Genomic DNA, 26,776 nt, shown 5'->3' on the forward strand with positions numbered 1-26,776 from the left:
ACACTCTTTTACTAATCCCTAAAACACTCCTTTACTAATCCCTAAAACATTCTTTACAGGTCCCAAAGACACTCTGAAATACTCGTAGCAAAGAGAATCTCTTTTCTATCACCTCTATAGGCTTAATTTAATTGTGACTTCAACTCCCAGTTTGGAGAATCTGGACCCTTCATACAATCTATTTTTTAACTAAGCTAAACTATCTTTTTACTTCCTTTGGAGAAACTGCGTTACACTTCGATCTTCAGCTAAACGCCCTGCATAACTGCCCCAGAAATGTTACTCTTGAGATTTTGGGTGTTTCTCCTCAACTTAAAATTAAAGGACCAGAATCTGCCATCAGAAAATCTGGAGTACTCCGTTGTATACTTCATTCATCCACAAACTCACCGAATCTAAACAAAACCTATTAGTTCTTGGAGGTTATCTCTCTCAAATTACTGTTTTAAAATCAACATGGTACAGAAATACTTACAAGTTAATCATTAAACTCCTTCAGACACACAGAAAATCCGAATGCCACCAGTTTAAATTTCAAAAATCCAAACTTGGAATAACTGATATTAAAATATACATAAATCACACACCTTACATTACAGGACACACCCAGCAATTACAGGTCAGTCACTTTTGCCTCAGTTATGGGAAAGCTTTCAGAAAAGATAATCAAGCACAAATCTAATAGTTACTTGGCCAAATGTGAATTAATTAAGGAAACAATCTAAAGGCAAAGATAAAGGCAAAAATGAGTCCAACTAACTTGATTCAGTTTTGTTGATGAGGTAACAGAGAGAGAATTTGATTAGGGTAAAGGTAAAGTTAACATAGTTCCGGAGGACCATAGTGCTGTTCTCTCATTAACAAACTATATCTGCTGGTGATTTAACCAGAGGGGCATCATGTCTCAGGTGAGAAGAAAGGCTGAGGAGGCAGGGCCTCATGGTGACCTCAGTCGATGTGAGACATCGAACCACGCTGTTGGTGTTATTATACATTGCAAACTTGCTCTCCAGCCAACTGAGCTAACTGACTTCATTAATGCAGTTGATGTGGTGCTATGTGAACTAAAAAAGTGCACAATTCAAAAAGAGATGGAGCATCAGATGGACCTGGGAGTATACGTGCATATATCATTGGCAGGGCTGATTGAAAGGCTGTACTGCTTGGCCTCAACTGGTGTGCTGTGTCCAATTCTGGGAACTACATTTGGGATGGATGTGAAGGCATTCGACACAACACAGACTGAATTTGAATAAATATTCCCCCAATGTGGCTCCACATGTTCCAGCTGCAGGAGAGGATTTAGACATTCTTTTGGCCTCTCTAGTTTGAAATTATCAATTTGGTGCCATTAAAAACATAAACTAGAAAGGAAACAGAGAGGAAGGCAAAGAGAAAGAAAGACAGAATTGAAGAATAAGATGGAGTAACAAAGAGTACAAATCTTAGAGGCTAATCAATTATCTTCTAAACCAGTCTGCTGTTTGGGTCCTGTTTTAATTATCATGCAATTTCATTTCTTAATGCAGTTGACAATCAACATTTATTTAATTAACATTATTTGTATCACTGCTTTTGCCCCATACTTATTTCTCATTTACCTGTCTCTCTTACAAGTTAATATTCTTCAATGTCAAGTGTTGCATATAGGAAACATGAGCATATACATACTTGTAAACTGGAGTCAGAGATAACACAGTGTGGAGCTGGAGGAACACAACAGACCAGACAGTATCAAAGGAGCAGGAAAGTTGACATTTCGGGTTGGGACCCTTCTTCAGAAATGGGGAAGGGGAAGGGATCTGGGAATTAAATGGAGGGAGGAGGGGTGGGGATGGGGAAGGTGGGTGAGATGGTGATAGTTGAGTGAAGGTAGGCAGTGGTGAGGATTGGTCAGTGAGGTGGGAGGAGCGGATAGGTGGGAGAGAAGATGGACAGGTTGTGTTGGGTCAGAGAGGTAGGAATGAGAGGGAGGATTGGTCATGGGATGAAGCCAGTGGCAGGGGGGGCGGGGGGGGGGGTGCGGTGGAGAGATTTTGAAACTGGTAAAGTCTACATTGAGACTATTGGGGTGTAGGGTTCCCAGGTGGAATATGAGGTGCTGTTCCTCCAGCTTCTGGGTGGTGTCATTGTGACACTGGAGGCGGCCCAGGATGGAAATGTCACCCAGGGAGGGGGAGCTGAAGTGGTTCATGGCTGGCAGGTGTTGTTGTTTGTGGCACAAAGAGCGCAGGTGCTCTACCAAGCGGTCTCCGAGTCTCCGCTTGGTCTCACGAATGTACAGGAGTTCGCATCAAGAACAGTGGATGCAGTAGACCACATTAGCGGATATGCAGGTAAACCTCTAGCTGATGTAAAAGGTTGTTTTGGTTCCTTGAATGGAGGTGAGGGGGGAGGTATAGGGGCTGGAGTAGCACTTCCTGCAGTTGCAGGGAAAGGAGGACTAGTGGCTTGTGTTGGGTAGGCGAGGGAGTCGTGGAGAGAGTGATCCCACAGAAGGCAGATGGGGTGGAGAGGGAAAAATATCCTTGGAAGTGGGGTCAGATTGCAGGTGGCGTAGAATCATACGTTGAATTCAGAGGTTGGTGGGGTGATACATGAGGACAAGACAGATTCTGTCTTTGTTTTTGTTCGCGCTGTGGGGATGTGAAGGCAGAGGTGCGGGAAACGCAAGAGATGCGGTCAAGATCATTTTCGACAACTGAAGTGGGGGATGCTGCAGCTCTTGAAACACAAGGACAGCTGGGATTTTTAGGAGTGGAATGCCCCATTTTGGGAGCAGATGCGGCGGAGGTGGAGGAATTAAGAGTAAGGGGTCGCAGGAAGGTGGATGAAAGGAAGTACAGTCTAGGCAGCCGTGGGATTTGCTGGGCTTGAAATAGATATTGGTTTCAAGGCAATCACCTGAGATGGAGACAGAGAAGTCCAGGAAGGAGAGAGAGGTATCAGAGATGGCCTAGGTGAACATCAGGTTGGGGCGAAAGGTGTTAGTAAAGATGAACTGTTCAAGATCCTTGTGGGAGCACGTGGCAGCACAGATACAGTCAGTCATCGATGTAGCGGAGGAAGAGGCGGAGAATATTGATAGTGTAGCAGCAGAAGAGGGACCATTCCATGTATAATATCCACGCATTATATCAGAACCTTTGTAACCTCAGTAAGTTTCAAACACTTCACAGCTACTTTGTGGATGAAACTGAATGCTGACAGTAGGAGTCTAACTAGCTGGCTGCAGAACCGGCAAGAATGCAATGTTTTCCTTCGGGAATACTCACTGGATCAGGCGGACGTCAGACACTTATCTGGTCAATACTGGTCCTTTCCCAGGATTTAGTTTCATTTCTCCTGCCCTCATCCCACAATAAGTACTGGCTAATCAGAGGCCAGGCAGATATACTTTGCCTTTGTCCATTGCGGGGATGGCTGCTGTTGGTAATCCATTTGCCAAGGACCGAGTATCAATGAGGGACCAAGGTCACAGGTAAATGACGGCAGGATCTGCCTGAAGCCTGCGTCAGGCTCAATGCAAGCCAACTTCCTACTTGCCACTGTTTGTATATCAATGGCCCACTTAAGGATCTGGTTGCACCCAATTAGCATTCGGCAGACCCTGATCCTTCCAGGCAGAGGCAGAAAGACGTTGTGGTTTCTGCCCATCCAACTGAATATGCCTATGCCTTCTGTCTCATTTCTGGGAGGAGAGGCATTAAACTCTGCTCTGTGCCTCAACACTCAGTTCAAATTGGGAGAAAACAGACAATAAAAAAAATTGTTTCTACCTTCCTGGAAGGCAAAATCATTAATAGTAATAACATTTAATGGTCTAAAGAGAAATCTGATATCAAACTGCTCTGCTATAAGCATATCTTCCATGCTCTTTTGGTAATAACCATTCCCTGTTTCAGGGAGTGGGCAAGTAATCCACTTCAAAACGGTTGCTATTGGACCCAACCCCAAGGTAGTACACAAGCATTGCATAGACTAACTTGCCTTCTAATTGCTCTCCTTCACTGCTGCATCGGAAAAGAGGCTGCTATCTTCTAGACAGTTTAGAGAAGCCCGGGAACAGAATTTGTGATGATCTGCTCATTCAGGTCTGTATTACCATTATCAAGCCCACAACCTCTTTTGAAATAAAGTTCATAAACATATTGACACTGTATGTACAAATGACACTGTTATGTTTGAATATATTTCCTGATTCTTGTCTGTGTTTTCTAATTCCAAGATGCTGTTCGATAAATGTTCCACATGGACAGAGACAACTTACTGTGATTGCAGAGAATGGCTCAGCACATTATGCGGACCTCGCTCAATATAGAAGAAATTACATTCATTATAAACTTCAAGATCATTGTTGCTCCCTTGAAACTGTCACAAAATGTGATGTCAATTTTATAAATGGTTAACTCATTCATGAAATTTGCAGCCGGCAAGAAACGTAGATTATTTAATGACTGTAATTATAGGGGCTTCAGTGAGCAGCAGATGGATTTGAAGAACATTTTCATATTAAGTATGAAAGAAACAATTATAATCTCCTTACAATAAAAACAGAATTCCATGCGATAACGTAAAAAGCAAATGTTGCTTCTACAGATTTTATGAACCTAACTGTGGCACTAAAGAAGCCATTAAATACCTCATTTGGAACCCTTATCAAACACAGCGATTAATGAGGGATTTGCTGACAGAACAGATGCTGGGAATTGTGGACCTCTTAAAAGTTGCTGTGTCTTCAATGCCAATTAATATTTGTTTAGTTTTGCACAGTGGGTAAAATTGAATCAATCAACCTTAAAATGCAGCTGCTAAGTTCTGTGTTTATGTTATATGCAAAGTAAAAGCACTGGCAATGCTTCTCTTCCCCTTTACTCTCAAAGCCTTAACTTCTTTATATTGTTTTGATTGTCATGTCCCTGATGTACATCTCACTGCACTGCCTCTGCTTCCGTTGTCTAGTGAAATTCCAAAATAATATGGCTTCTGTTGAAACCACGATGTGATCTTGTTAACTGACTTAAGGTGCAGTCATTACTTGCATTAATTCTGCAATTTTACAGGTTTGATCTTCTAGTGGTAAACCAGCTTGTCACAAAGAGGCAGATTTTGACTTTGCAACATGCTGTAAAGCAAATGGTGAAAATTTGGCAGTTCACTTTATAAATTTCCTTAAATTTTACTTCAATTGATGTCAATGAAAGTAATGTCACGCCAGAACCATAAAAATGTGGCCAGAACCACAAAAATGTGGTTGACCCTTAACTGGGAAATTAGGACAAGTAATAAATGCTAGCCCAGTAAGCAATGCTCACATCCCATGAACTAATAAAAGAACAAAAAATCCTGGCAAGAGATTAATTAGATCTGATATCTTCATTGTTTTAATAAACGCACATGGTCCCTTAAAGGTTTCACAAGCTGCCAAGATAAGTAATTAGACTGATTGCTGAAATTAAAATAATTACAAAATAGAAGTTTTGAGGCCCATGTGATAGACAGACACAGGAAAAAAATTTGACTGCAAATTAGTCTTCAGATTGCAAACAAACATACAGCCTTAAGAATTTGGAGCAGAAGTAGGCCATGTGGTCCTCCGAGCCAACTCTGTCATTTAAAAAGATCATCGTTGACCTATCTATGATTTGAATTTCACATTCCAGTTTACTCTCGACAACTTCTCATTCTTCTGCCTAACAAGAGCCTTTCTACTTGTAACTTTAAAATATTCAATCCTCCTCAGCCTCTGAAGCAGACAGTTCCAAAATCACACAACCGTTTGTAAGAAAAGAATTCCATCATCACTGATGCTTCGCCGTCACTTTCTCCAGGGCAACAGGGGCTTGGTAATAAATGCTAGCCCAGCCGATGGTGCTCACATGACATGAATGAATTTTTAAAAAATGGAAGTCCTAAAAGAGTGGCCCCTAATTTTTGAACAGTGTCCCCCGACTTCTGGACTTACCCACTAGAGTAAACATTCTTTCTCTGTCCACCTCGGCAAGATTTTTTTGGGATCTTATAAATTTAAATCAAATTAACCATCATTTTTCTAAACTCTATTGAAAAGAGGTTCGGCTTGTCCAAAACTTCCTCAGAATGGAACCCACTAATTCTGGGTATTAACCAAATAAGCTTTCTCTGAACCACCTCCAATGCATTTATATTGTTCCTTAAATAAGGACACCAAAGCTGTGCACAGCATTCAAAATGTGGTCTTCTCAAAGCTCTGGCAAACTGATGCATAGCATCCCTACTTTTATGTTGAATCCCTCTCGTAATGAAGGACAGCACCTCAGTAGCCTTCTTGATTATATTCTGTACCAGACTACTAACATTTTGTGATCATGCACCTATATTCCTTTGCACCTCAGAATTCTATAGTCATTCTCCTTTAAATAATACTCTACTCATTGTATTCTTTTCACAAAAACGATCTTTGTGCATTTATGTAAACTGTCTATATCCATCTGCAGATAATGAAATGTGAGGCTGGATGAACACAGCAGGCCCAGCAGCATCTCAGGAGCACAAAAGCTGACGTTTCGGGCCTAGACTCTTCATCAGAGGGATGCAATCTAGTTATGTCTCTTTCACTACATATTTTCCTAATTATCTTTGCGCCATCTGCAAAATTTAGTCCCACCATGTATTTGAACCTCTCATTTAAGTCATTGATTTAATTTGTAAAAAATTCAGGGTCCATCACGTCCTGCAAATCTGAAAAAGATTCCTCTCTGATGAAGGGTCTAGGCCCGAAACATCAGCTTTTATGCTCCTGAGATGCTGCTTGGCCTGCTGTGTTCATCCAGCCTCAATATCATCCAGCTCCACACTTTGTTATCATTTACGTACATTCTGTTTTCTGCCTGCCACTTCAATTGATGCTGGTATACCCTACACCACAAGCTCCTATTTTGCACAATAACCTTTCACATGGAAGCTTGTCAAATGCCTTTTGGAAACCGCAGTACAGCATATCAATGGGATCAACATTACCCGGAGTGTACATTACTCTTTATAATACCTTTAAATTGGTTAAACACAATTTCCCCTTTCATCCCAATCACCTTGGGTTTCTCCAAGTACTCAGTAATAATACCTGTAATAATCAATTCTAATATCTCTCCCATGGCTATTGTCAAGCTAACTGTGTTCTAGTTGTACTGCTTGAAACTGGTTTGTTTAGTTTGTAGAGTGATTGATCAGGTGATGGACCTTTTCAAAACAGAGGGCTGGTTTCCTAGTATTTCCTGCACCAACTCCATTTTGATTTAGCCTCTGCTTCTTCCCCTAAGCTTTCTTATTATTGTTATACTGTCCATCATTGGCAGTGTTTGTTATTTGTTAATGGGCGATTTGGTGATGGATATTTAGAAATATTAAAAGGCTGGCCTCTCAATGATTCCCCTATCTTGGTTTCTTTGTCTATTTGTTTTTGTTGTTGTTATGCTGCCCCTGGTGGACAGTGCTTGCAATTTGGTGCCAAGCAGAAATTGCTGGAGATGTTCTGCAATTTGGTTGTTAAGACCCTTTTCAGGGAGAGGAATATATGTCCGGTGGTGGTGGCATTCTACAGGAAGTGGCAGAAATGGTGTCTTATGATCCTTCGGAGGTGGATGTTGGTAGGGTGGTAAGTGAGGACTGGGCCCTTTGCCGTTGTGAGGGGGAAGAGAAGGAGTGAGAATAGAAGTGTGGGAGATCGGTCAGCCATGACTTAGGGGCTTGTCAACCACGGTTGTGGGGAGTGTGGTTGAGGAAAAGGATGGAAGTTTCTGAGCACGCTCCACTCCATTATCAGCATTCCGCAGGAATGATCCCTCTGGGGCACCTTGGTCCACTCCAAAAACCTCCCCACAGCACCACCCATCGCAATCATAGAAGGTATAAAACCTTCCCGTTTACTTCCTCCCTCCTTACTATCAAAGGCCCCAGTCACACATTCCAGGTGAAGCAGGATATACCTGTAATTCACTCAATCCGTTCTACTGTACTCACTGCTCACGATGTGCTCTCCTCTACAGTGGGGAGACAATATGCAGGCTGGGTGACTGCTTTGTGGAACACCTACATTCTGTCTGCAAAGGTGACCGAGAGCTTTCAGCTGCCTCTCCTACACACCACCATGTTCCCTGGCCAACATCTGTCTCACGCTTGCTGCAGTGCTCCAGTGAGGCTTGGAGCAAGCTGGAAGGACAAAATTTCACTTTCTGCTTGGGCACCCTGCAGTGAAGTTGAATAATTTCAGAACCTGAACATGTTTCATATCTTTTACCCAACCCCATACCCCAGGACCTGGGGGGGTGGGGGTGTTTTCATTTTCACCTACTTATGGTCTCCAATAGCAGCTCTTCTTTCATCTTACCATTATCCATCCCGTTGCCTGCCTGTCTTTTTCTCCATCTGCATTCTGTCTCTACCTGTTACTTACTCCTTTTCCCATCCTGTCCCCCTCTCCCACCAAATCTGTCTTCAGCATAAATACTTAGCTGTCATTACTTCTGAAGAAGAGTCACTGGGCCTAAAACATTAACCCTGCTTTCTCCCCACAGAAGCTTCCTGATCTGCTGACGTTCTCCAACCATATCTGTTTTTGTTTCTGATTTCCAGCATCCACAGTCCTTTGTTTTATTTTGTTAGAATTTGGCAGATTGGGCGAGTTGACAATTTGGTGGTGGAGGGACGTTGCTAACCAACTCCATTTTGATTCAGTCACCTCCTTTGAATCCTCCCCTTTACTGGTACATTGCTTCTGGTAGGTCGTGCTTATAATTAGGTAATTTGATGGAGGATTATTAAGATGAAAAAAAGGCTCTTTTCCACCCTAGTAATGTGTGGATTAGAAGGGGGAAAGAGTGAATTAGTGTTTGTATTGCACTGAGACATAGTGTTCTTTGGAAGGCAGACTCACTTCTGCTTTGTGTAGCAGCTTAAGAATAAATAACAAGATCTAGAAAAAGCGCCTAATGAGTGGTTAGTTTCTTTATATTTGTCAGATAATCACCTTCTTGGTTTAATAGTATTGTACAAAGAGCAATACACCCCACCAAGACCTTTCATCCCACCATGACATGGCACCTTTCTAAATGAAAAACCTTTTGGCTTTATGCTGCCCTTGTACTTCTACACCCTGTCTATTCATATAACCGTCAAGATGCCTCTTAAATATTTCTATTGTATCCACCTCCACCACTTCATTTGGCAGTGTGTTCCAGGCAATTACCGCCCTCTTTATTTTTAAATTGCCTCTCACATCTCCTTTTAACTTATTCCAATGATTCCTTGTAATTGACATGTCTATTCTTGTCAATAAAGACCCTGAATATCCATTTTATCCATGCCTCTCAATTCTCTAAACTTTTATCAGGTCATCCCTCATCCTTCAATGTTTAAGTGAAAACTGTATGGTAGGCTGGCCACCAGAGTGCATGTCAGAGTGAGGCTATGTTCACATTTCTGACTTTCTGTTGAGATGTCTCTTCTCAGTCTCTTAGTTCTTTTTCTGAGATTAAAGCAGTCAACCTGTTTGCACCCTAAAAGGAATATGGCATTCAATGAAAAATGGGCAAACTGCACAGTATTTATTCAACAAAGCTAAATCACCAGTTAAGAACAACATTTAAAATAGTAAAAGAATACAATCCAGCCAAGTTGAGCATCTTCATGGCTTTATTTAAATAAAAACCAAAAGAACTGTGGATGCTGTAAATCAGGAACAAAAACAGAAGTTGCTGGAAAAACTCAGCAGGTCTGGCAGCAACTGTGAAGAAAGAAAAGAGTTAACATTTTGGGTCTGTTCATTTTCATGGCTGTCTTTGGAATGAAATCTTAAAATCTCCTCCCCACCCATCACTGTACAATTTTGTTAATTGTTGAAAGCAACAGTTATCAAACTGTTTAACATTGTATTGAAAATCAACATGAAAATATTCCTTGCAGAGGTCATACTGAAACTTCATAGAATTGGCAAGAGACCAGAATATGAATTAGTGAAATTTATATTATTATCTTTTCTATTATATCAAAAGATAGATTTTTGAAAACAGCAATTACTGCCATTAATTCCGTTGGAGTTAATTATGAGTGCAAAATGGCATACTCTGTTCTCATTCTTCAATATTTATGCTGTCCTTTTAAAAATAATGAACAGCGATCACTTTTGAACAATGGCCTAGATTCAGCAATGGCAATGATGGTGAAACAAACAGAACAGAACCTTATTGGGATCTGAACAATATGGGTTATGGGGAGATTTGTGGCAAAGTCGCACAAAAAGACATGTCCATTTCAACACTCTTTCCTCACCTGGAGCAGCACTAACTACTGTGTCAGCCAATTTCATCCAGCAGAATCTTTCCCGTTGCCTCATTTCAGGAGAAAATGGCTCACGGCAGCGCTAAAAGAGTCATATCAGATGCTGGGGTGCCCAAGTTTGGCTCCTCCACCCCGTGAGGAGAAGGTCCTGAGCATGACCATCCTGGATAGCTGACTGACTGTGCCCACATCGCCAACGGATACTGTAGAGCGCCATTGAGTAACTCTACAGGAATGACTTGATTGAGTACACTTCTCCTTTGACTTTGAGACATGGCTATTTGATTGACGCACATGTTGTGTGTTTACAGCACAGGCTGCTGGCACATGGTATTGATGTGAGGTTGATAAAGCATGCGCTGTGTATCAAACTGTCCACTCCCTGCTGACAAGCTGCCTGGATTTGCATCTGCATTGAACTGCATGGCAAGACAGAAGTCTGCTTGGGCTTTTAAACTGTGGCTGAAGAGGCAATTGCAAAAAGGCAGGGTAGAGATCTTGTGAACATCAGAGTAGGTGCAAAGTTGGTGAGTGCTAAGATGGTGAGTGAGCAGCCCTAAGACTCCGATCAGTGAACTGAGCAGCTATCTCTGCACTGAAATGTATCCTCACAGTAGCATTACAAAGAAAGGTGCCAGTGCATTCTGGGAGTACAGCATGGCAGCGCAGAGGCAAACTGTCAGTGGATTGGTGATGTGCCATGATGTGGTGAGGCTGGTGCTGGTCAGATGTCAATCTCCGTGGGTGTTGGGTGCATGCAGCCAGTGCCCATGGATGTGCCTGAGATATTAGCATCAGGCGACTAAGATGGATGTCCGGAGAAACCAGCAGTGAGCTGGAGTTGCCAGGTACCCATTCAAACTTTCATGTTAGGAATTCTTGGTGTGTCATTTCTGCCACTGTGCCAGCTTGCATGTTAATGAGGCTAAATTGAAGTAATAATGAGGGTGGCAATGAGTGATAATCTCTGAGAAGAGACTTCTTGCCAGTTACTAGAATCTTGACTCAACCTCCAGGACTTGGTTGGAAAATGCGATGTTTTGGTTTCTATGTTGTTCCCAGGCCTGAGAATTATTCCACCAATTTTTTTTTAAAAACAATTCACATCTTCTAAAGCTTTTAACATTGATCTATATTATAGCTTCCATCCTAATTCAACCAGTATCATTTATTTTGACACTTGAAAATTGCAAACATAATTGAAGAAATATTAAGTGCTTTTAACTCACTGCTTTGGAGTGAGTGAGAATATTTTTCAGTGATTGAGAGCTTTACTATGCCTGCTGATATCACCACTTCTGCAGGTCAGGGCATCCCCTTGGCATGGTGCTAGGTTTAACTTGCTACCAGAAAAAGAAAACCACACCATAGAGATCACTAGATCATTACAGGCAAATTTTCTTCACAAGCAGCAATGAGTGCTGTTGCTTTTCCACCGACTGCAAAATGTACTTGGAGGTTGGATCTACTTGTTTACCTGAGATTTTCGTAGCTACAAGGGTCAGCAAATTTACTTTGGCATTGCTTCTAACTGCATAAACTCCACACATGAAGAATTTGTGATACTTGCGCTGGAACAATCTGAAAACCGGGAGAGATTTCAGGTGGGTAGAGATAGAATATTCCTGTCTTATGCTATGTAACAGTGCCCTCAGGTGGCTATCATCAGTTCTTATTAAATCTGAGACATCAGAATCAAAATTATTGATGAGATCCTAACCTTCATTCACCTTAAGAACGGAAGAAAGACTTGTCATTTTTAACATAACTATTATTAAATAACTTCGGAGAAAATCCAGGTTTTAATACATGGCAATACAAAACAGATTTTTTTCTTTCAGATCTCATGTATCCTTGCTTCATTTTTACATTTTACAAAAGAAGCTTCTATTTTAGCAACCTCAGATCAACTCAAACAATCAACTGACTTTTCTGCCATTCAACATGCCTATGATAGATACTTGCCTTCTAAAATCATCAATTAATTAACTTATGTCCAATTTAAGGGAAATTCTATTCTACTGTATTCTAATTAGGAATGGACATCAAATGCTGGTCTTCTCTCTAACACTGACATGCCATTAAAGAAAAAAACCCTTACTACTTCCCAAGTGCCTAGGTGTTTATAAATATTTTAATTGATATAAGTCCATTGTGTTTTGGAACAGCACATTTCACTTCTTTCTAACACTGCATGAATAAATTTTTATACAGATGTCTTTTGATCAGCTCACCGTGAACTTAAGATGGTGTTCTTGGAATTTCAGCATATTTCTGAATTGGACTATTGGGACCAGAAAACAGAAATGGGAGAATCTGAGATAATGGGAACTGCAGATGCTGGAGAATTCCAAGATAATAAAATGTGAGGCTGGATGAACACAGCAGGCCAAGCAGCATCTCAGGAGCACAAAAGCTGACGTTTCGGGCCGAGACCCTTCATCAGAGAGGGGGATGGGGAGAGGGAACTGGAATAAATAGGGAGAGAGGGGGAGGCGGACCGAAGATGGAGAGTAAAGAAGATAGGTGGAGAGAGTATAGGTGGGGAGGTAGGGAGGGAATAGGTCAGTCCAGGGAAGACGGACAGGTCAAGGAGGTGGGATGAGGTTAGTAGGTAGATGGGGGTGCGGCTTGGGGTGGAAGGAAGGGATGGGTGAGAGGAAGAACCGGTTAGGGAGGCAGAGACAGGTTGGACTGGTTTTGGGATGCAGTGGGTGGGGGGGAAGAGCTGGGCTGGTTGTGTGGTGCAGTGGGGGGAGGGGACGAACTGGGCTGGTTTAGGGATGCAGTAGGGGAAGGGGAGATTTTGAAACTGGTGAAGTCCACATTGATACCATTAGGCTGCAGGGTTCCCAGGCGGAATATGAGTTGCTGTTCCTGCAACCTTCGGGTGGCATCATTGTGGCAGTGCAGGAGGCCCATGATGGACATGTCATCTAGAGAATGGGAGGGGGAGTGGAAATGGTTTGCGACTGGGAGGTGCAGCTGTTTGTTGCGAACTGAGCGGAGGTGTTCTGCAAACCGGTCTCCAAGACACCTCTGCTCAGTTCGCAGAGGCTTGGAGACCGCTTTGCAGAACACCTCCGCTCATTTCGCAACAAACAACTGCACCTCCCAGTCGCAAACCATTTCCACTCCCCCTCCCATTCTCTAGATGACATGTCCATCATGGGCCTCCTGCACTGCCACAATGATGCCACCCGAAGGTTGCAGGAACAGCAACTCATATTCCGCCTGGGAACCCTGCAGCCTAATGGTATCAATGTGGACTTCACCAGTTTCAAAATCTCCCCTTCCCCTACTGCATCCCTAAACCAGCCCAGTTCGTCCCCTCCCCCCACTGCACCACACAACCAACCCAGCTCTTCCCCCCCACCCACTGCATCCCAAAACCAGTCCAACCTGTCTCTGCCTCCCTAACCGGTTCTTCCTCTCACCCATCCCTTCCTTCCACCCCAAGCCGCACCCCCATCTACCTACTAACCTCATCCCACCTCCTTGACCTGTCCGTCTTCCCTGGACTGACCTATCCCCTCCCTACCTCCCCATCTATACTCTCTCCACCTATCTTCTTTACTCTCCATCTTCGGTCCGCCTCCCCCTCTCTCCCTATTTATTCCAGTTCCCTCTCCCCATCCCCCTCTCTGATGAAGGGTCTCGGCCCGAAACGTCAGCTTTTGTGCTCCTGAGATGCTGCTTGGCCTGCTGTGTTCATCCAGCCTCACATTTTATTATCTTGGGAGAATCTGGTTATGTTTCATATAGCAAGCCTGTCTGAGGCAACATTTAAGTGACTTTTCTAAGAAGTACAATAAGCAGACGTTCCTGGCCTGAGGGAAAACCTACTCCAATACAATCCATGTAAAATACCAAACACTTTGGATGGCAAAGAAGAGACTACTGAATACTGGATGTTAACTTCAGGCAGAAGATACTAGTCTTGGCAGTATATATGTGGACCAGGATTTAAATGACAACTTGATTAATCTGATTTTTTAAACTGTATTGTTCATTTAATGTGTCAACATTACTATCGTTTGTTCACACCTTCTGTTGTTTGTACAGTGCTTCAGGCTAACTTGTTAACTCCCCATTCCTATACTGCTTGCACATGGTTAACATTTTTAGACCCAACTAGAATATACATTTGGACAATTTTTTGAGGAAAAGTAATCTGCAATCTGTTGAATTATTTGTCTTTGGTGGGTGCTTCAAATGTTTAACAAAAAGAGTGACCATTCTAGCCAGTGTCACCCTCATCTCCAAACAAGCTTTGAAGCTTTCATCCTGAAATGGCATGACCCAACATTTATGAAGAGGTTGTAATAACCTGATTTAGAAGTCTTGAACGAAATAGAAGCTGTTACAAAATCACTCAATTTTGCACCAGGAAAATGTTATGAAACATAGAAAGCTAGGGAGAAACCTTTCTCATGATATCAGGATGGGGCATTAAGAGCCTTCTTTCAGCTGAAGAAGCTGCTGGCTCTGGGTGGGTGTTGGTGATAAATGGGGAGACCGTAAGGAGTTTGATAGAGAATACGGATGTAAAGGTGAAAAAACAATTGCAAACTGTCAACAATTGAACATCAAGTAAATAGAAAATCCTGAACCATTAAGATACTGATTTATTTGGAATAAATTTGATGCTTCTAGCCTAAGACTGAATATGTTCAAGAGTTGTAACGGGGGGAAATGCAATGGATGCTAATGTAATAAAGTCTGTGTCAATTGTTAAATTTAAATCTGAAGCTGGAATCTGAGTTGCAACAAAGGAAAGTATTAGCTGCCTGGTTAAAACATTCTAGTGTTGTGCACGTACAATGGAGGCACATCATCAGTGATTTCACCAATCTGTGGAGGATGTTTTCAGAGTGATGGTTTTTTGTGTGCAGATGCATGTCAATTTTATTTTACTGTTTATTGCTAATGTATGTCTGTTGTCTTGTGCCAATTTAAATATGGTTGTCTCTCAGAAATTAATGCTTTTCTTGTGTATTGTTGCTTTCAGCCTAATGGAAGTTAATTTTATTTGACGATCTAGCGAAATTTTCAAATTCTGCTTCTGTGTTTTGAAATGTCCGACAGATCAAACACATTGAGAAGGTAATGTTAACACATGACTGTATTAGCCAATCAAAAAGTTAGTAAGAAAGAATGAAAAAATACCCTTGAAAAGTATAACGTAGCCGTCCAGAGCATCACTGCTGAATGTCAAAGTGAGCTGCTTAGAAGAATTGATCAGTGCTGCTTTACTTTGTCTCAGTTATAGTGAGAAAGAAAGGCCCTGTAGACTTAAGTCCTCACACTTCCTCCCACTTTGCACACCCCCCATGCCAAAATTCATGCCACCTCAAGTCACTTTGTTACTACCCTCATGCCAAGCTATGTTTCTCTATGCATCTTTACGGCTCCTCATGCCCTCCATGCCAAGCTATGGCACTACCATAACTCAGTCACCCATTATGCATATATAGAAGCAATGAGACCTATAGTGAAAATATCATAGTGCAATAAAACACTTTTAAAAGAGGCAATACATTCATAACATCCACCACATTAAAATAAAATCAATTCACTGCTATCCCAATAAAAGTATCAATCATCCAGACATTTAGAGTTCAATACCTAAAACCTCAAGTGCCTTGAAACCACTTAACATCACGTAAATAAACATTTTGAAATTGAAAGCAGCCGTCAGACAGCCAGAGCTGTCCATCAAACGGGAGCTCAGCTGTTTTAGCTTCTGATGGATAGCTGTGCTTTCACCCAAGAATGCATAATGAAGCTTAGCTAGGAACCTGGCCATCCATTAGCCTGTTAAAACATCTGAACCCATAGAAAAAAAACTTCTTTATGGACAACTGATGCTCCCTGATTTTTTTATCAATTACACAAAATTTATTTATACAACATAGTGGCTTCAAGGGCTTGCAGCTTTGTTCTGAATGACTGACACTTTTACTACCTTGCAGCAAAAGGAATTTTCTTTTAAACCGTGGGTAGGTAAGGAATGACATTTTAAAACCTTACTTTTAATACACTCGATTATCAGTCTTGAGTTAATTGTTTTTATGCAGTGTGTAGTGGGCGAATGGGCATGCTAGTGTCATAGCTGAGTGTAGGGCGTATGCACGGCCTAGAGCTTGGGTAGTGGGTCATAGTCTGGCATGGGGCTGGGGTCCATGAGGAGGGTGTTTTGAACTTATAACTGACAGGTTTGCTTGGGAGGACTACAGTTCATTACGTCTTAGAGTTGCCATGGAGCATAATGTTTTGAAGACCTGGCCTGATTACATGACGATTGCTGAGGACTAGGAGACACATATGCTCTCAACAAATACAGGCAGATTGAGAGTGAACGATGTGAGTTCACAACTTGAACGAGCTCTCGTCTTTAACCAATTTCACTTGCCATTTTTAAAAGGTCTCCCACGTCATTCCAACTCAATGAAAAGCCAAATGCCTACTGCCCACACCGTGGATCAGATAGTGTACAGACCAAGCATATGTGGTTGGTCACAAGACCATCTGCATCCAGAAATAAAATGTTTCTCTGCTGCACCCTGAAAGCTCTTCGGCTACATTTTCCAATCGCATAGAGTTCATTGCACTCATAATCCTCTTAGGATGTATCCATTCTTGTTTGGTTTTCATCTCTATGAAATGGTTTATGTTCTGCAGCAAGGCTAAAGTTGCAGAATAAGTCTGCAGTTACTGACTGACTTGTTCCTGAAGAGAAGTGATCGAAGCCCTGAAAACAGGTAATCTCACACTAATTGAGCTTGACACAATTTTCAGTGCAATTCCAGTGTAATATGTCCCAGAGGAGTTCCTCTGGCCTTGTTGCTTTCTTATGCATTGATTCCTAGTACTTGTATTGTAACCATGGGAGAAGAACTGTAAAAAACATTGGGTAGATTTGACTTGATCGGGAGAATTTCTGTTGGTATCAGGCAAAATAAAGAGGTACTGCCTGAAGTGGGGCCAGTACTGCGATTAGCAATCTTAGACAAGTTGCTTCAACAGGAACATGCTCTTTGCTTGCATGCAGCCAAAAGCTTGGCTTTTACATATATTTACCAATAAAATCTTGCGTAAACCACCACACTCAGACAGTCATCCCAGTAGGGATCACTTTGTCTACGCTGAACAGTAGTGGAAAATGCAGAAATGCAGACGGAATGAGAAACAGTTTACCAAAAAATAAATGTACAGTGGAGCTGAGGTAATTTTTATTTCTTACCTCTGGCAGTTATTGCAGAGAAACATGAGCAGCACCAGTAGCAGAAAGGCTCCCCCAGCCACTAAAAAACCACAAACCAGAATTTGAGGCTGGTTTTCCTGTGCAAATCCAGTCTCCTTTTTAAACACATGCAGAGGAGAAGGTGCCATAATCTTCTCTTAGTTGTGCCCTGTTAACTGTGAAACAATAAAACAACATGTCATGAGTCTGCCAAGTAGCCACATTTTACAATTACTGCAGGGATATCAGCATTTGACCTATATGTTTTCTTTCTATTTTGAGTCACAAGTTAAACACTAGCTGAAATGTCAGACAGTGTCATATCAAAGCTACAGATCTATTAATGATTTCACTACAACATCTTAATTGTTTTGTTAGCTGTGGCTTTATGGAAAGTGTTCATGCTTATGAGTTATAAAGTTTTGTGTTCAGGTTCTGTTCCAGGGCTGCACTGAGCATAAAAGTCAAGGCTGGTACTCCAGTGAAGAACTGAGGAAGTCATGCAGGGTTGGAGACACAGTCTTTCGGATGAGGTGCTAAACCAAAGCCTGTTTGGGTGAAGCTAAAGATTCTGAAGAAGAGCAAGGCAGTTGCACTTGGTGTCCTGATCAATATTTATCCTTCAATCGTGACATGAAAACAGATGACCCAATCTTTATCACATTGCTGTTGGTGGAAGTTTGCCATGTCCAAATTGGCTGCTGCATTTCCCACATGACAACAGAGGCTAAACTTCAAAGGTATGTCATTGGCTGTAAAGCTTTTGAGATGTCCAATCATAAAAAGCTCCATGTAAATACATGTCTTTATTTTATTTGCAGTGTTTAATCAAATTCAAAAGTTGCATTTAGGTAATTAATCCATCAAATTATTCTGACATCTATTTTAACTCTGCTCCGCAGTGCCCTTAACCTGATGGAAATCAGGCAGGACAGAGCCATTAAAATGAAAGGTGAATTTACCCAGTCGTTTTGCTGCCCAATCTAGGAAGCTGCCATCTTAAACTGCATGCATAAGGATTTCCACTTCAAACAGATGAAATCTTCTTTGAAGATGCAGATTGAGCTCCAATGATGTTAATAGAACCTAGTCATCCATTCTAACTATAGACCTGAATGGCTAAACCCAGGTGTCCTTTTCTGCCAAGTACAACCAATAAAGGCCAGAAGACATCCAGTGTATTTACTTTATATTTTAGTTTAGTTTTCTGGGCCAGGTTCAAGCATTTCTTTTGTCCCTCTTCATATTGGATTCATCTCATAAAAGGAACTGTTAGCCATTGTTTAGCATGGCAACCACCTGCTACTTTATGTTAATTTCTAGGCTGCTGCTTGTTGCCAACTTCTTGACTGATGTTAATGAAGCTCAGAGATAATTGGTTCGGTCTCCTGGTACCCACAGGTAATCACTTTGCCATTTTTCACCAAATAGTTAAAACTAGAGGTCAGGTTTCCAGCAATCTTGCTTGCTTTTTGGTACCTCTTGATCCCCATGTATAGAAAGGGCTCATCTGGCCTTTTATCGTAACTATCCAAACTGTTTCAAATTACGTCACATATAGTCAATTTAGAAATATTGTTGCAGCAGTATCGCCAGTGGTTACTATTAAATTTTGCGGCTGAGAGTTGAAATGTTCAGCATGTGAAACAGTTTGCAAATTTCTGAAGATAATTATACTAAAGTGTTGTGATAAAGTTGAGGCAAAAGTAATTTGAATACACAGAAAGTGCAAACAAAAACACAATGTTCAGTCTCTTGCATTTATGGGCTATGCAGGTACACAACATGGATGCTGTCATTGTCACACATGCTGCTTTTAAATCTACGTGTCTAGTAATTTGTACGTTCATGCCAACAAATCCTGCTGAATGGATTTAGGATTTATCTAACCCATGATACGATTGCTAAGAATATATGTTTCCAAACTCTAAGTACATATTTTAAATTAGGCCAAGCAAGCATGTAACAAATAAATAGGATTGAATTGCACTTCAATGCTACCATTCAGGGGCACCATATGGACACTCCTCATTCATCAAATTATCAAAGGTAATGACCAGTCGTCTCTGTGTATGTTCCATGCCATCTCCTGTCAATCACTTTCAAAATCATAGGAAATTAATCTCATCTCAGACAAGGTTAGACAGGATTTTGTTGTCTAAATAAATGTTCACTGAAGTGGATCCTGTGAAGACGGCTTAAATGTGTATTATTAAAAGCTTACTAAATTTCTGATGTAAGGCTCAGAATTCATACCAAAACAACAGATATGTGCTGATTACAAGATGACAAATCTGCTACACTGTGCTATCATTACATCAAAATAGCACCAAAGAAAATTAAGTGGTTTTCCCAGAAATCAAGCAAATCCTAAAATTTGTACACTCTATTCTACTTGGTACAGAGTTCACTAGTACTTTTGTGAATTTGTCCAGAAAACTATGGAGTCTATGTGCTAAAATAAACCCTTAGGCATTGTAATCCTTGGCCGTAAGCCAGCACTAAGCTGTCTAGCTACATAAAGGTCAGCAGCCTGATGGAGCTGAACAAAACAGCAGTAGGGAATTGCATTGACTTAAGGAAACTAACTTGAACTGATTGAATGCTGGGGTTCAGAATCGATGAGTTACTTTGACATCTCCGAAGACAATCATTGCCCTTTTGGAACTCTACAAATTACAGTACTGAAATTGACCATCCAGCTCAGTGTCAGCTCTTCAACTTAAAATTGTCTAATCTCAACATATTCCATGCCCTTGATTTTATATTGTTTAGCATTTTTACTTTACAATAATTTACTCAAATCCTGAGCAAAGGGCTTCAATATCCAATCTTGCTTTAAAAAAAATGATGTTCTAACATGCTTGGAAACATTTTCCTAATCTTCCTATTTTACTCCCCAAGTGATGCTCCCAAGTCTATAGTTAATGATCATTCTGGAAGCCAAAACATGTTAAAAAGAAATAACATTGCACAAGATTTCACAATTAAGTAATTAATTCATTGGGAAAAGGTAACTGAATCCAAATTATTATTTTAAAGAAGAGATGTGAATCATTCCTACTGCCTTGGTTAATATTTACTCCCCCCGCCCCCCGCATCAACATTATATAAACAGAAACACAAACAAAAACAGAAGTTGTTGGAAAAGCTCGACAGGTCTGGCAGCATCTGTGGAGAGAAATCAGAGTTAACGTTTCGAGCTGAGTGACCCTTCTTCAAATTTTACTCAAATTGGTTTCCACATTTCCTCCATTGCAACAGTGATTCTGGTAGACTGGTTAGTAAGGTTAGATCACATGGAATACAGGGAGAACTAGCCATTTGGATACAGAGCTGTCTTGAAGATAAGAGACAGAGGGTGGTGGTGGAGAGTTGTTTTCAGACTGGAGGCCTGTGACAAATGCTGTGCCACAAGGATCACTGCTGGGTCCACCGGTGTTTCATCTTTTAAGTAAATGATTTGGATGTGAACATGGGAGATATAGTTAGTAAGTTTGCAGATGATACCAAAATTGGAGGTGGAGTGTACAGTGAAGAAGGTTACTTCAGAGTACAATAGGATCTTGATCAGATGGGCCAATGGGCCAAGGAGTGGCAGATGGAGTTTAATTTAGATAACTGTGAGGGCTGCATTTTGGGAAGGCAAATCAGGTTATGACTTATACCCATAACGTTAAGGTCCTGAGGGGTGTTGCTAAACAAACTGACCTTGGACTGTAGGTTCATAATTACTTGAAAGTGCAGTTGCTGGTAGGCAGGCTAGTGAAGGTGGTGTTTGGTTTGCTTGCCTTTATTGGTCAATGCGATGGATGTAAGGGTTGGAAGGTCATGTTGCAGCTGTACAGCACATTAATAGGGCCACTTTTGGAACACTGCATTCAGTTCTGGTCATCCTGCTATAGGACTGATGTTGTGAAACTTGAAAGGGTTCAAAAATGGCTTATGAGGATATTGCCAGGGTTGGAGGATTTGAACTAAAGGGAGAGGCTGAATCCGATGGGATTATTTTCTCTGAAGTGTTGGAAGCTGAGGGGTGACCTTACAGAGGTTTTTAAAATCATGAGAAGCATGGATAGGGTGAACAGCCAAGGTCTTTTCCCTGGAGTGGGTAAGTCCAAAGCTAGAGGGCATAGATTTGAGATGAGAAGGAAAAGATTTAAAAGGGAGATAAGGGCTACTTTTCCACAGAGGGTGGTGCATGGATGGAATGAGCTGTCAGAGGTAGTGGTGGAGGCTGTTACAATTAGAGCATTTAAAAGGCATCTGGATAGGTATATGAATAGGAAGGGTTTAAGAGGGATATGGGCCAAATGGGCTAGATTTAATCGAGGATATCTGGCTGGCATAGACAAATTGGGCCAATGGGTCTGTTTCCATGCTGTACAGCTCTATGACTCTATGATTCCACCTCAACAGTGTTTCATCGGGTATCAATGACTTTGACACATCCTGTGGTCATGAACAATGCAGTATAAACGCAAGTCATTCAATTTTCAAGGACTGTGCCAGGATTCTGCCAGTGTAATGCTTAAAATAAATGATAACACAGTAGCTTATTATGTGACTCCTGAAGTTTTTTGTGTATGCAATGTTTTCCATGTTGGAACCTGTAACTGACTTGGCCAGAAAAACCTGACAATGCTGGGGAAAAAAACACATTGCATTAGAGGTGTCCCAGTGGCATGTCTACATTCGAGATAGTCACCTAGTTATTCTTTTCTCAAATAATGATAGACTAACTATGTATGTTTTTCCATCTCAATTTTAGGCTCAGAACTTTGTACGAAATAACAACACATCAGGAATGTAAGTGATGTGACCCACGTGCTGCTTCATAGCTCGCATGTTAAAATTAATGGATGAAAATTGTACTGATTGCGATTCTTCCAGTCCTAATTCAATCAAAGTGCCAAAGGACATTGTTTTCCCCGACACTCATGTGTTTGATATGTGAAGAAATACTGACATCTGTGGTCTGAAAGAAGAACAGCACCTTTTAGATTTTATTCTCAACTTGGGTGTCTTTTCAAACACGTGAACTGACTTTTGAAGCAATGGAATTGAAAATCAAGCACAGAACAATTTTCAGTGAGTTCTTGCAGTCTCTCAGTTTCAACAGAGAGATTTGGTAGGCAATTCCAATCATGGGCTGGGTTTGGGATTGGGCGTGCAATGTTTTTGGTTGTTGGATGTTCTAACATCATATTGCATTAAAGCTAATTTTTAAGTCTGGCCTGGTTGACGCATGCTCACATTGTAAAGGTTTATTAATGACAGATGCAAAGATCAGACCCTGGGCAAGGTTCCACAGTTTATGTGGTTCCCCGCATTGTCAAGCTCCCAGGTTAGGAATGCTGAACTGACTCCCTTTCTTTATTCACCCACTCCCTCAGTCCATCATAACAAGCTTCACTTACAAAAGAAAATGATTCACTTTCTAATGGATGCTTTGCTCCTAGACCAAATGAACTTATGTGAATGTGAAAACAATTAATAAAAAAAACACACAAGTTAGAAATGAGAAGTGAGTCCAAAAAAAGTTGAAAAGGTAAAATATATATTGGTCAGCACTGGAGTCATTTGTGATGTATTGGTAGAGTCGAGTTGTGGCTGTTACTGTGGATGTTATTGGTAGCATCAATATTGGTAATTCAATAGTGAAGTTTGAGATTATTGGCTTTGCGGGTTGATTAAAATTCTTTTGTCCAGATTTCTAGCTAGCAGCACTCAAGAGGGGAGAACATCTCTTCTCTTTCTGTACATTCAACACAGGGGTACCTAGTTGGTGGTGCTTCACATGTAAACTTCACAGCACACCAGTGCTTGAACTCAGGCTAGTGCACATGGGCATCTCAAGCTGACTCGCATATCTCCCAGTAGAACACCTGCTTCCATTGGCACAGGCAGACCAAGGTTGTACTGGTTTTTAACTCCTGCTCTTGTGTATTCTTGACTGGGGAATACTTGAAACATGTCTTTTTCTCAGACTGCTCTTCTTTTTTTCCTATCATGTTCACTGTCTGAGATCATTTCCAAAAGATTACAATACAGTTTGTAATGCATTTTATTCCTTTGAAGCGTGACACCTGCAGGTATGATATTTCCAAGGTACTTTCCAGACAGCCACTGGATTTACGGTCACTTTAGTCTATCAGTCTCCTTTTATAAGTTCACTATGTTTTTAGGTGATCGGGGCTTATGGTCATCAAACAGAACAGAAATTATTCAGAGTACACTACATGAATTATTTGAGTCTTTTCAATTGAGATAATTGGATTACTAAATTCAGTGAATCATGATGAAGTTATTAAGAATCTTCTTCAAAGCCTTATTCAGATGCCTGACACGAGGACAATAAATTCAGGCTTGCAGACTTGAAAAGTATCAAGAAAGTAAAGCTGCCCTGACATATTGTATGTACAACATATAATGTTCATAAACTTCCTCACTCATCACAAATCATTTTCAGCAAGGACCAATCTTTATTCTAACCTTGGTTTCAGTGGAAAAGTTGTTGCAGCTTTTCTTCACGACTATTATGTTCAAAAATAAGTCAAGGCTGTGAGGCCCAGAAAGTATTTTCCCTCTCATTGTGAGGTCAGCACACGAACAAACTAGTCTTTGCATCTCAAAAGGAAAGTTTGAGCCTTCCCTCTCCCAGGCTTCCCCATTACTAGCTCACAAGTGAAGACCCCGTGTCAGTCCCTTCAATGAAAGCTGTCTGGATGGGATCCATTCCTAGTGATGGCCATACTGTCTCACATTGCATTATCCCCTGCAGCTTCTTGCTGGGATACTATATCAAAGGCCTGCAGTTCTAGTCTAAGAATGTTTTGGTCCTTGTGCTGCTAAGATCAGAAAAGTTTATGTCACACTGCATGCACCTGCTTAGGGTTAAAATCAAGGCTATTGGTACTTCATTCCCCATTGCCCAAACAAATCACCAGGAAAATAAGAGATAATGGGAACTGCAGATGCTGGAGAATTCCAAGATAATAAAATGTGAGGCTGGATGAGGAAATCACCAGGAAAATCAGATGGCCAATTGCCTCAGGAGCAAATAAGGATTAGAAGCCCCCTGGAGCTTGCATCACCCTCACTCCCCACTCATTCTCGGTCCAACGGCATGACCAATGCTGACAGAAATTAGATGTTAACTTCAGCACTGAATCGGATTAGTGATTTTCCACTGTTTCACTATATCTAACAGCTGGATTTTCTCTTTTTTGTTGCTGTTGCAATCTCTTTTGTGTTCTGAAGTCATTTTATCCCATGTAGTTTCTGAAGCATTGTAAAGGTAAACCATTACACAAAGTCAATATCTATCTCAATAGGGCATTTCTACACAATGTAGAATGAAAGCTGGAATCTAATTGGAGTCTGAGCGATGTGGCAATGGCATGATTTTTGGAAAAAATGGATGTCAAAGCTGATAAAGTCAATTTCAATATTGGGAGTATATCACTCCAGCCTTTATGCTGTCCAGGAGTGGTATGGCAAGTTTCTATCTCAGTAGAGGAAAGTTACAAATTAAGGAAGATTATTGTTTGCTAAATTCACACCCCAACCTACTATAATGGCATTCAGCTTTCTTTCTTACCAAATTCACCAAAGAAGCTGGACATCAAGAAAACTCAATGTGGAAACTAGTGCCACTCAACACTTGCTCCAAATGACCTCTATGTTACATTCAATCAAGCTGCAATCCAGAGCATGAACTACAGTCATCAGGCACACACCCATCTAATCTATGGACATTAGCTTCTGGATCTGCCAATCCATCACAACCACCAAAGCAACTCTCTGACACACCAGCAGGCCACTTAGGAAGATCAGCCTCTCATTGCAGGGCACACTAGCAAGGAGCATGGAGATACTGTAGCATGGATACTTTGCACAGACTGCCTCTCAGGGATGCTTGTTTGCTCTGTTAGTGCTACTAACGTAGCACCTACCTACATGATAACAGCATCTATACCTTGCCAAGCTATGCTATACAATATCTGTTGATGCTTTCATGCTTCAGCCAAAGGAAAGCTCTGTTGCTTATTGTGGCCTTTAGTACAGTCATGCAGATGGGTTGCTTGTCAGTATGGATCTGTCTATGAAGGAAGAAGGGGAAGGGTTAAGGGCAGGGGCATAGATGGAGATGGACCTGTTTCTGTACGCAACACCAAGGCATCATCCATAGCATGTTCCAGCTGCCTCCATGGCCAACACACTGCACATTTATTCAAACAAATGGCCATGGCAGAAACTGGTGGGAACTCATTCTAAGTCCAATAAAGGGGATCTGTCTGATCTTTCACAGGGGTCCTGAAGTGGGTGGGCAGAGGGCATAGAAGCAGTGGTAAGAGGTGGGGGGGGGTATCACTGCTAGAAGGAATGGAGGAGTCAAGGCTGTGAGGGGAAGCTGAAGCAGTTGCAGAGGTGGAATCAAGGACAATGATGGTGGAAGAATCACTGTGTGTTGGGTGCATGGAAATTCACATCAGAAGGCATGGTAGGCTGCAGGAGGGCAGGAGGGGCTGTGCATAGGTCGCAGTGATCACGCGATGACCCTCACAACAAGGGTACAGAGCTCAGCAGGGTGGATATTAATCATAGCATCAATACAATGTGGAAGCAGACCACTTGGCCCATCAATTCCACACCCAACCTCTGGAGAGCATCGCACCCAGACACACCTCCCACCCCATCCTCATCTCCCACCCTATCCCCATAATCCTGCATCTCCCATTGCTAATCCACCGAGCCTGCACATCCCTTGACATTATGGACAATTTAACGTGGCCAATCCACCTAACATGCACATCTTTGGATTGTGGGAGGAAACCAGAGCATCTGAAAGAAACCCATACAGACTTGGGGAGAATGAGTAAACTCTACACAAATCACCCAAGGATGGAATCGAATCCGGGTGCCTAGTGCTGTGAGGCAGCAATGTTAACCACTGAGCCACTGTGCTGCTTGTTAATCAGGTACAATTATTGTGTTCGGGGACAGGGAGGACAGTTGGATCTAAAGTTTAATCTGGTGTGTCTCCAAAACTGAGGTGGGGAGAATGGGTGCAAATGGGTTGTCTGGGTACTACAAGGGAAAAGTGGTCATGGGGACATCTGAAGAATTACCCAGCGACTATCCAAGGTCCATTCGATGGACTGAAAGGCCAGTTTCATGCTGTATGATTCCATCAATCTATGAAAGTGCAAT

The 26,776-nt window shown here is 41.6% G+C and overlaps 1 protein-coding gene across 1 annotated transcript in view; it reads right to left on the reverse strand.

Moving 5' to 3' along the window:
* LOC125461488 (phosphoprotein associated with glycosphingolipid-enriched microdomains 1-like) overlaps window positions 1-26,776 on the reverse strand; it is a 106,898-nt gene that overhangs the window by 43,351 nt on the left and 36,771 nt on the right. Inside the window, exon 2 of the mRNA XM_048550330.2 lies at window positions 17,561-17,736. Coding sequence (XP_048406287.1) covers window positions 17,561-17,709 — 149 coding nt within the window. The 5' untranslated portion in view covers window positions 17,710-17,736. The remainder of the gene's footprint in view (window positions 1-17,560; window positions 17,737-26,776) is intronic.

Source organism: Stegostoma tigrinum, chromosome 19 (assembly GCF_030684315.1).
Source record: "Stegostoma tigrinum isolate sSteTig4 chromosome 19, sSteTig4.hap1, whole genome shotgun sequence".
In the NCBI taxonomy this organism is placed as follows: Eukaryota; Metazoa; Chordata; class Chondrichthyes; order Orectolobiformes; family Stegostomatidae; genus Stegostoma; species Stegostoma tigrinum.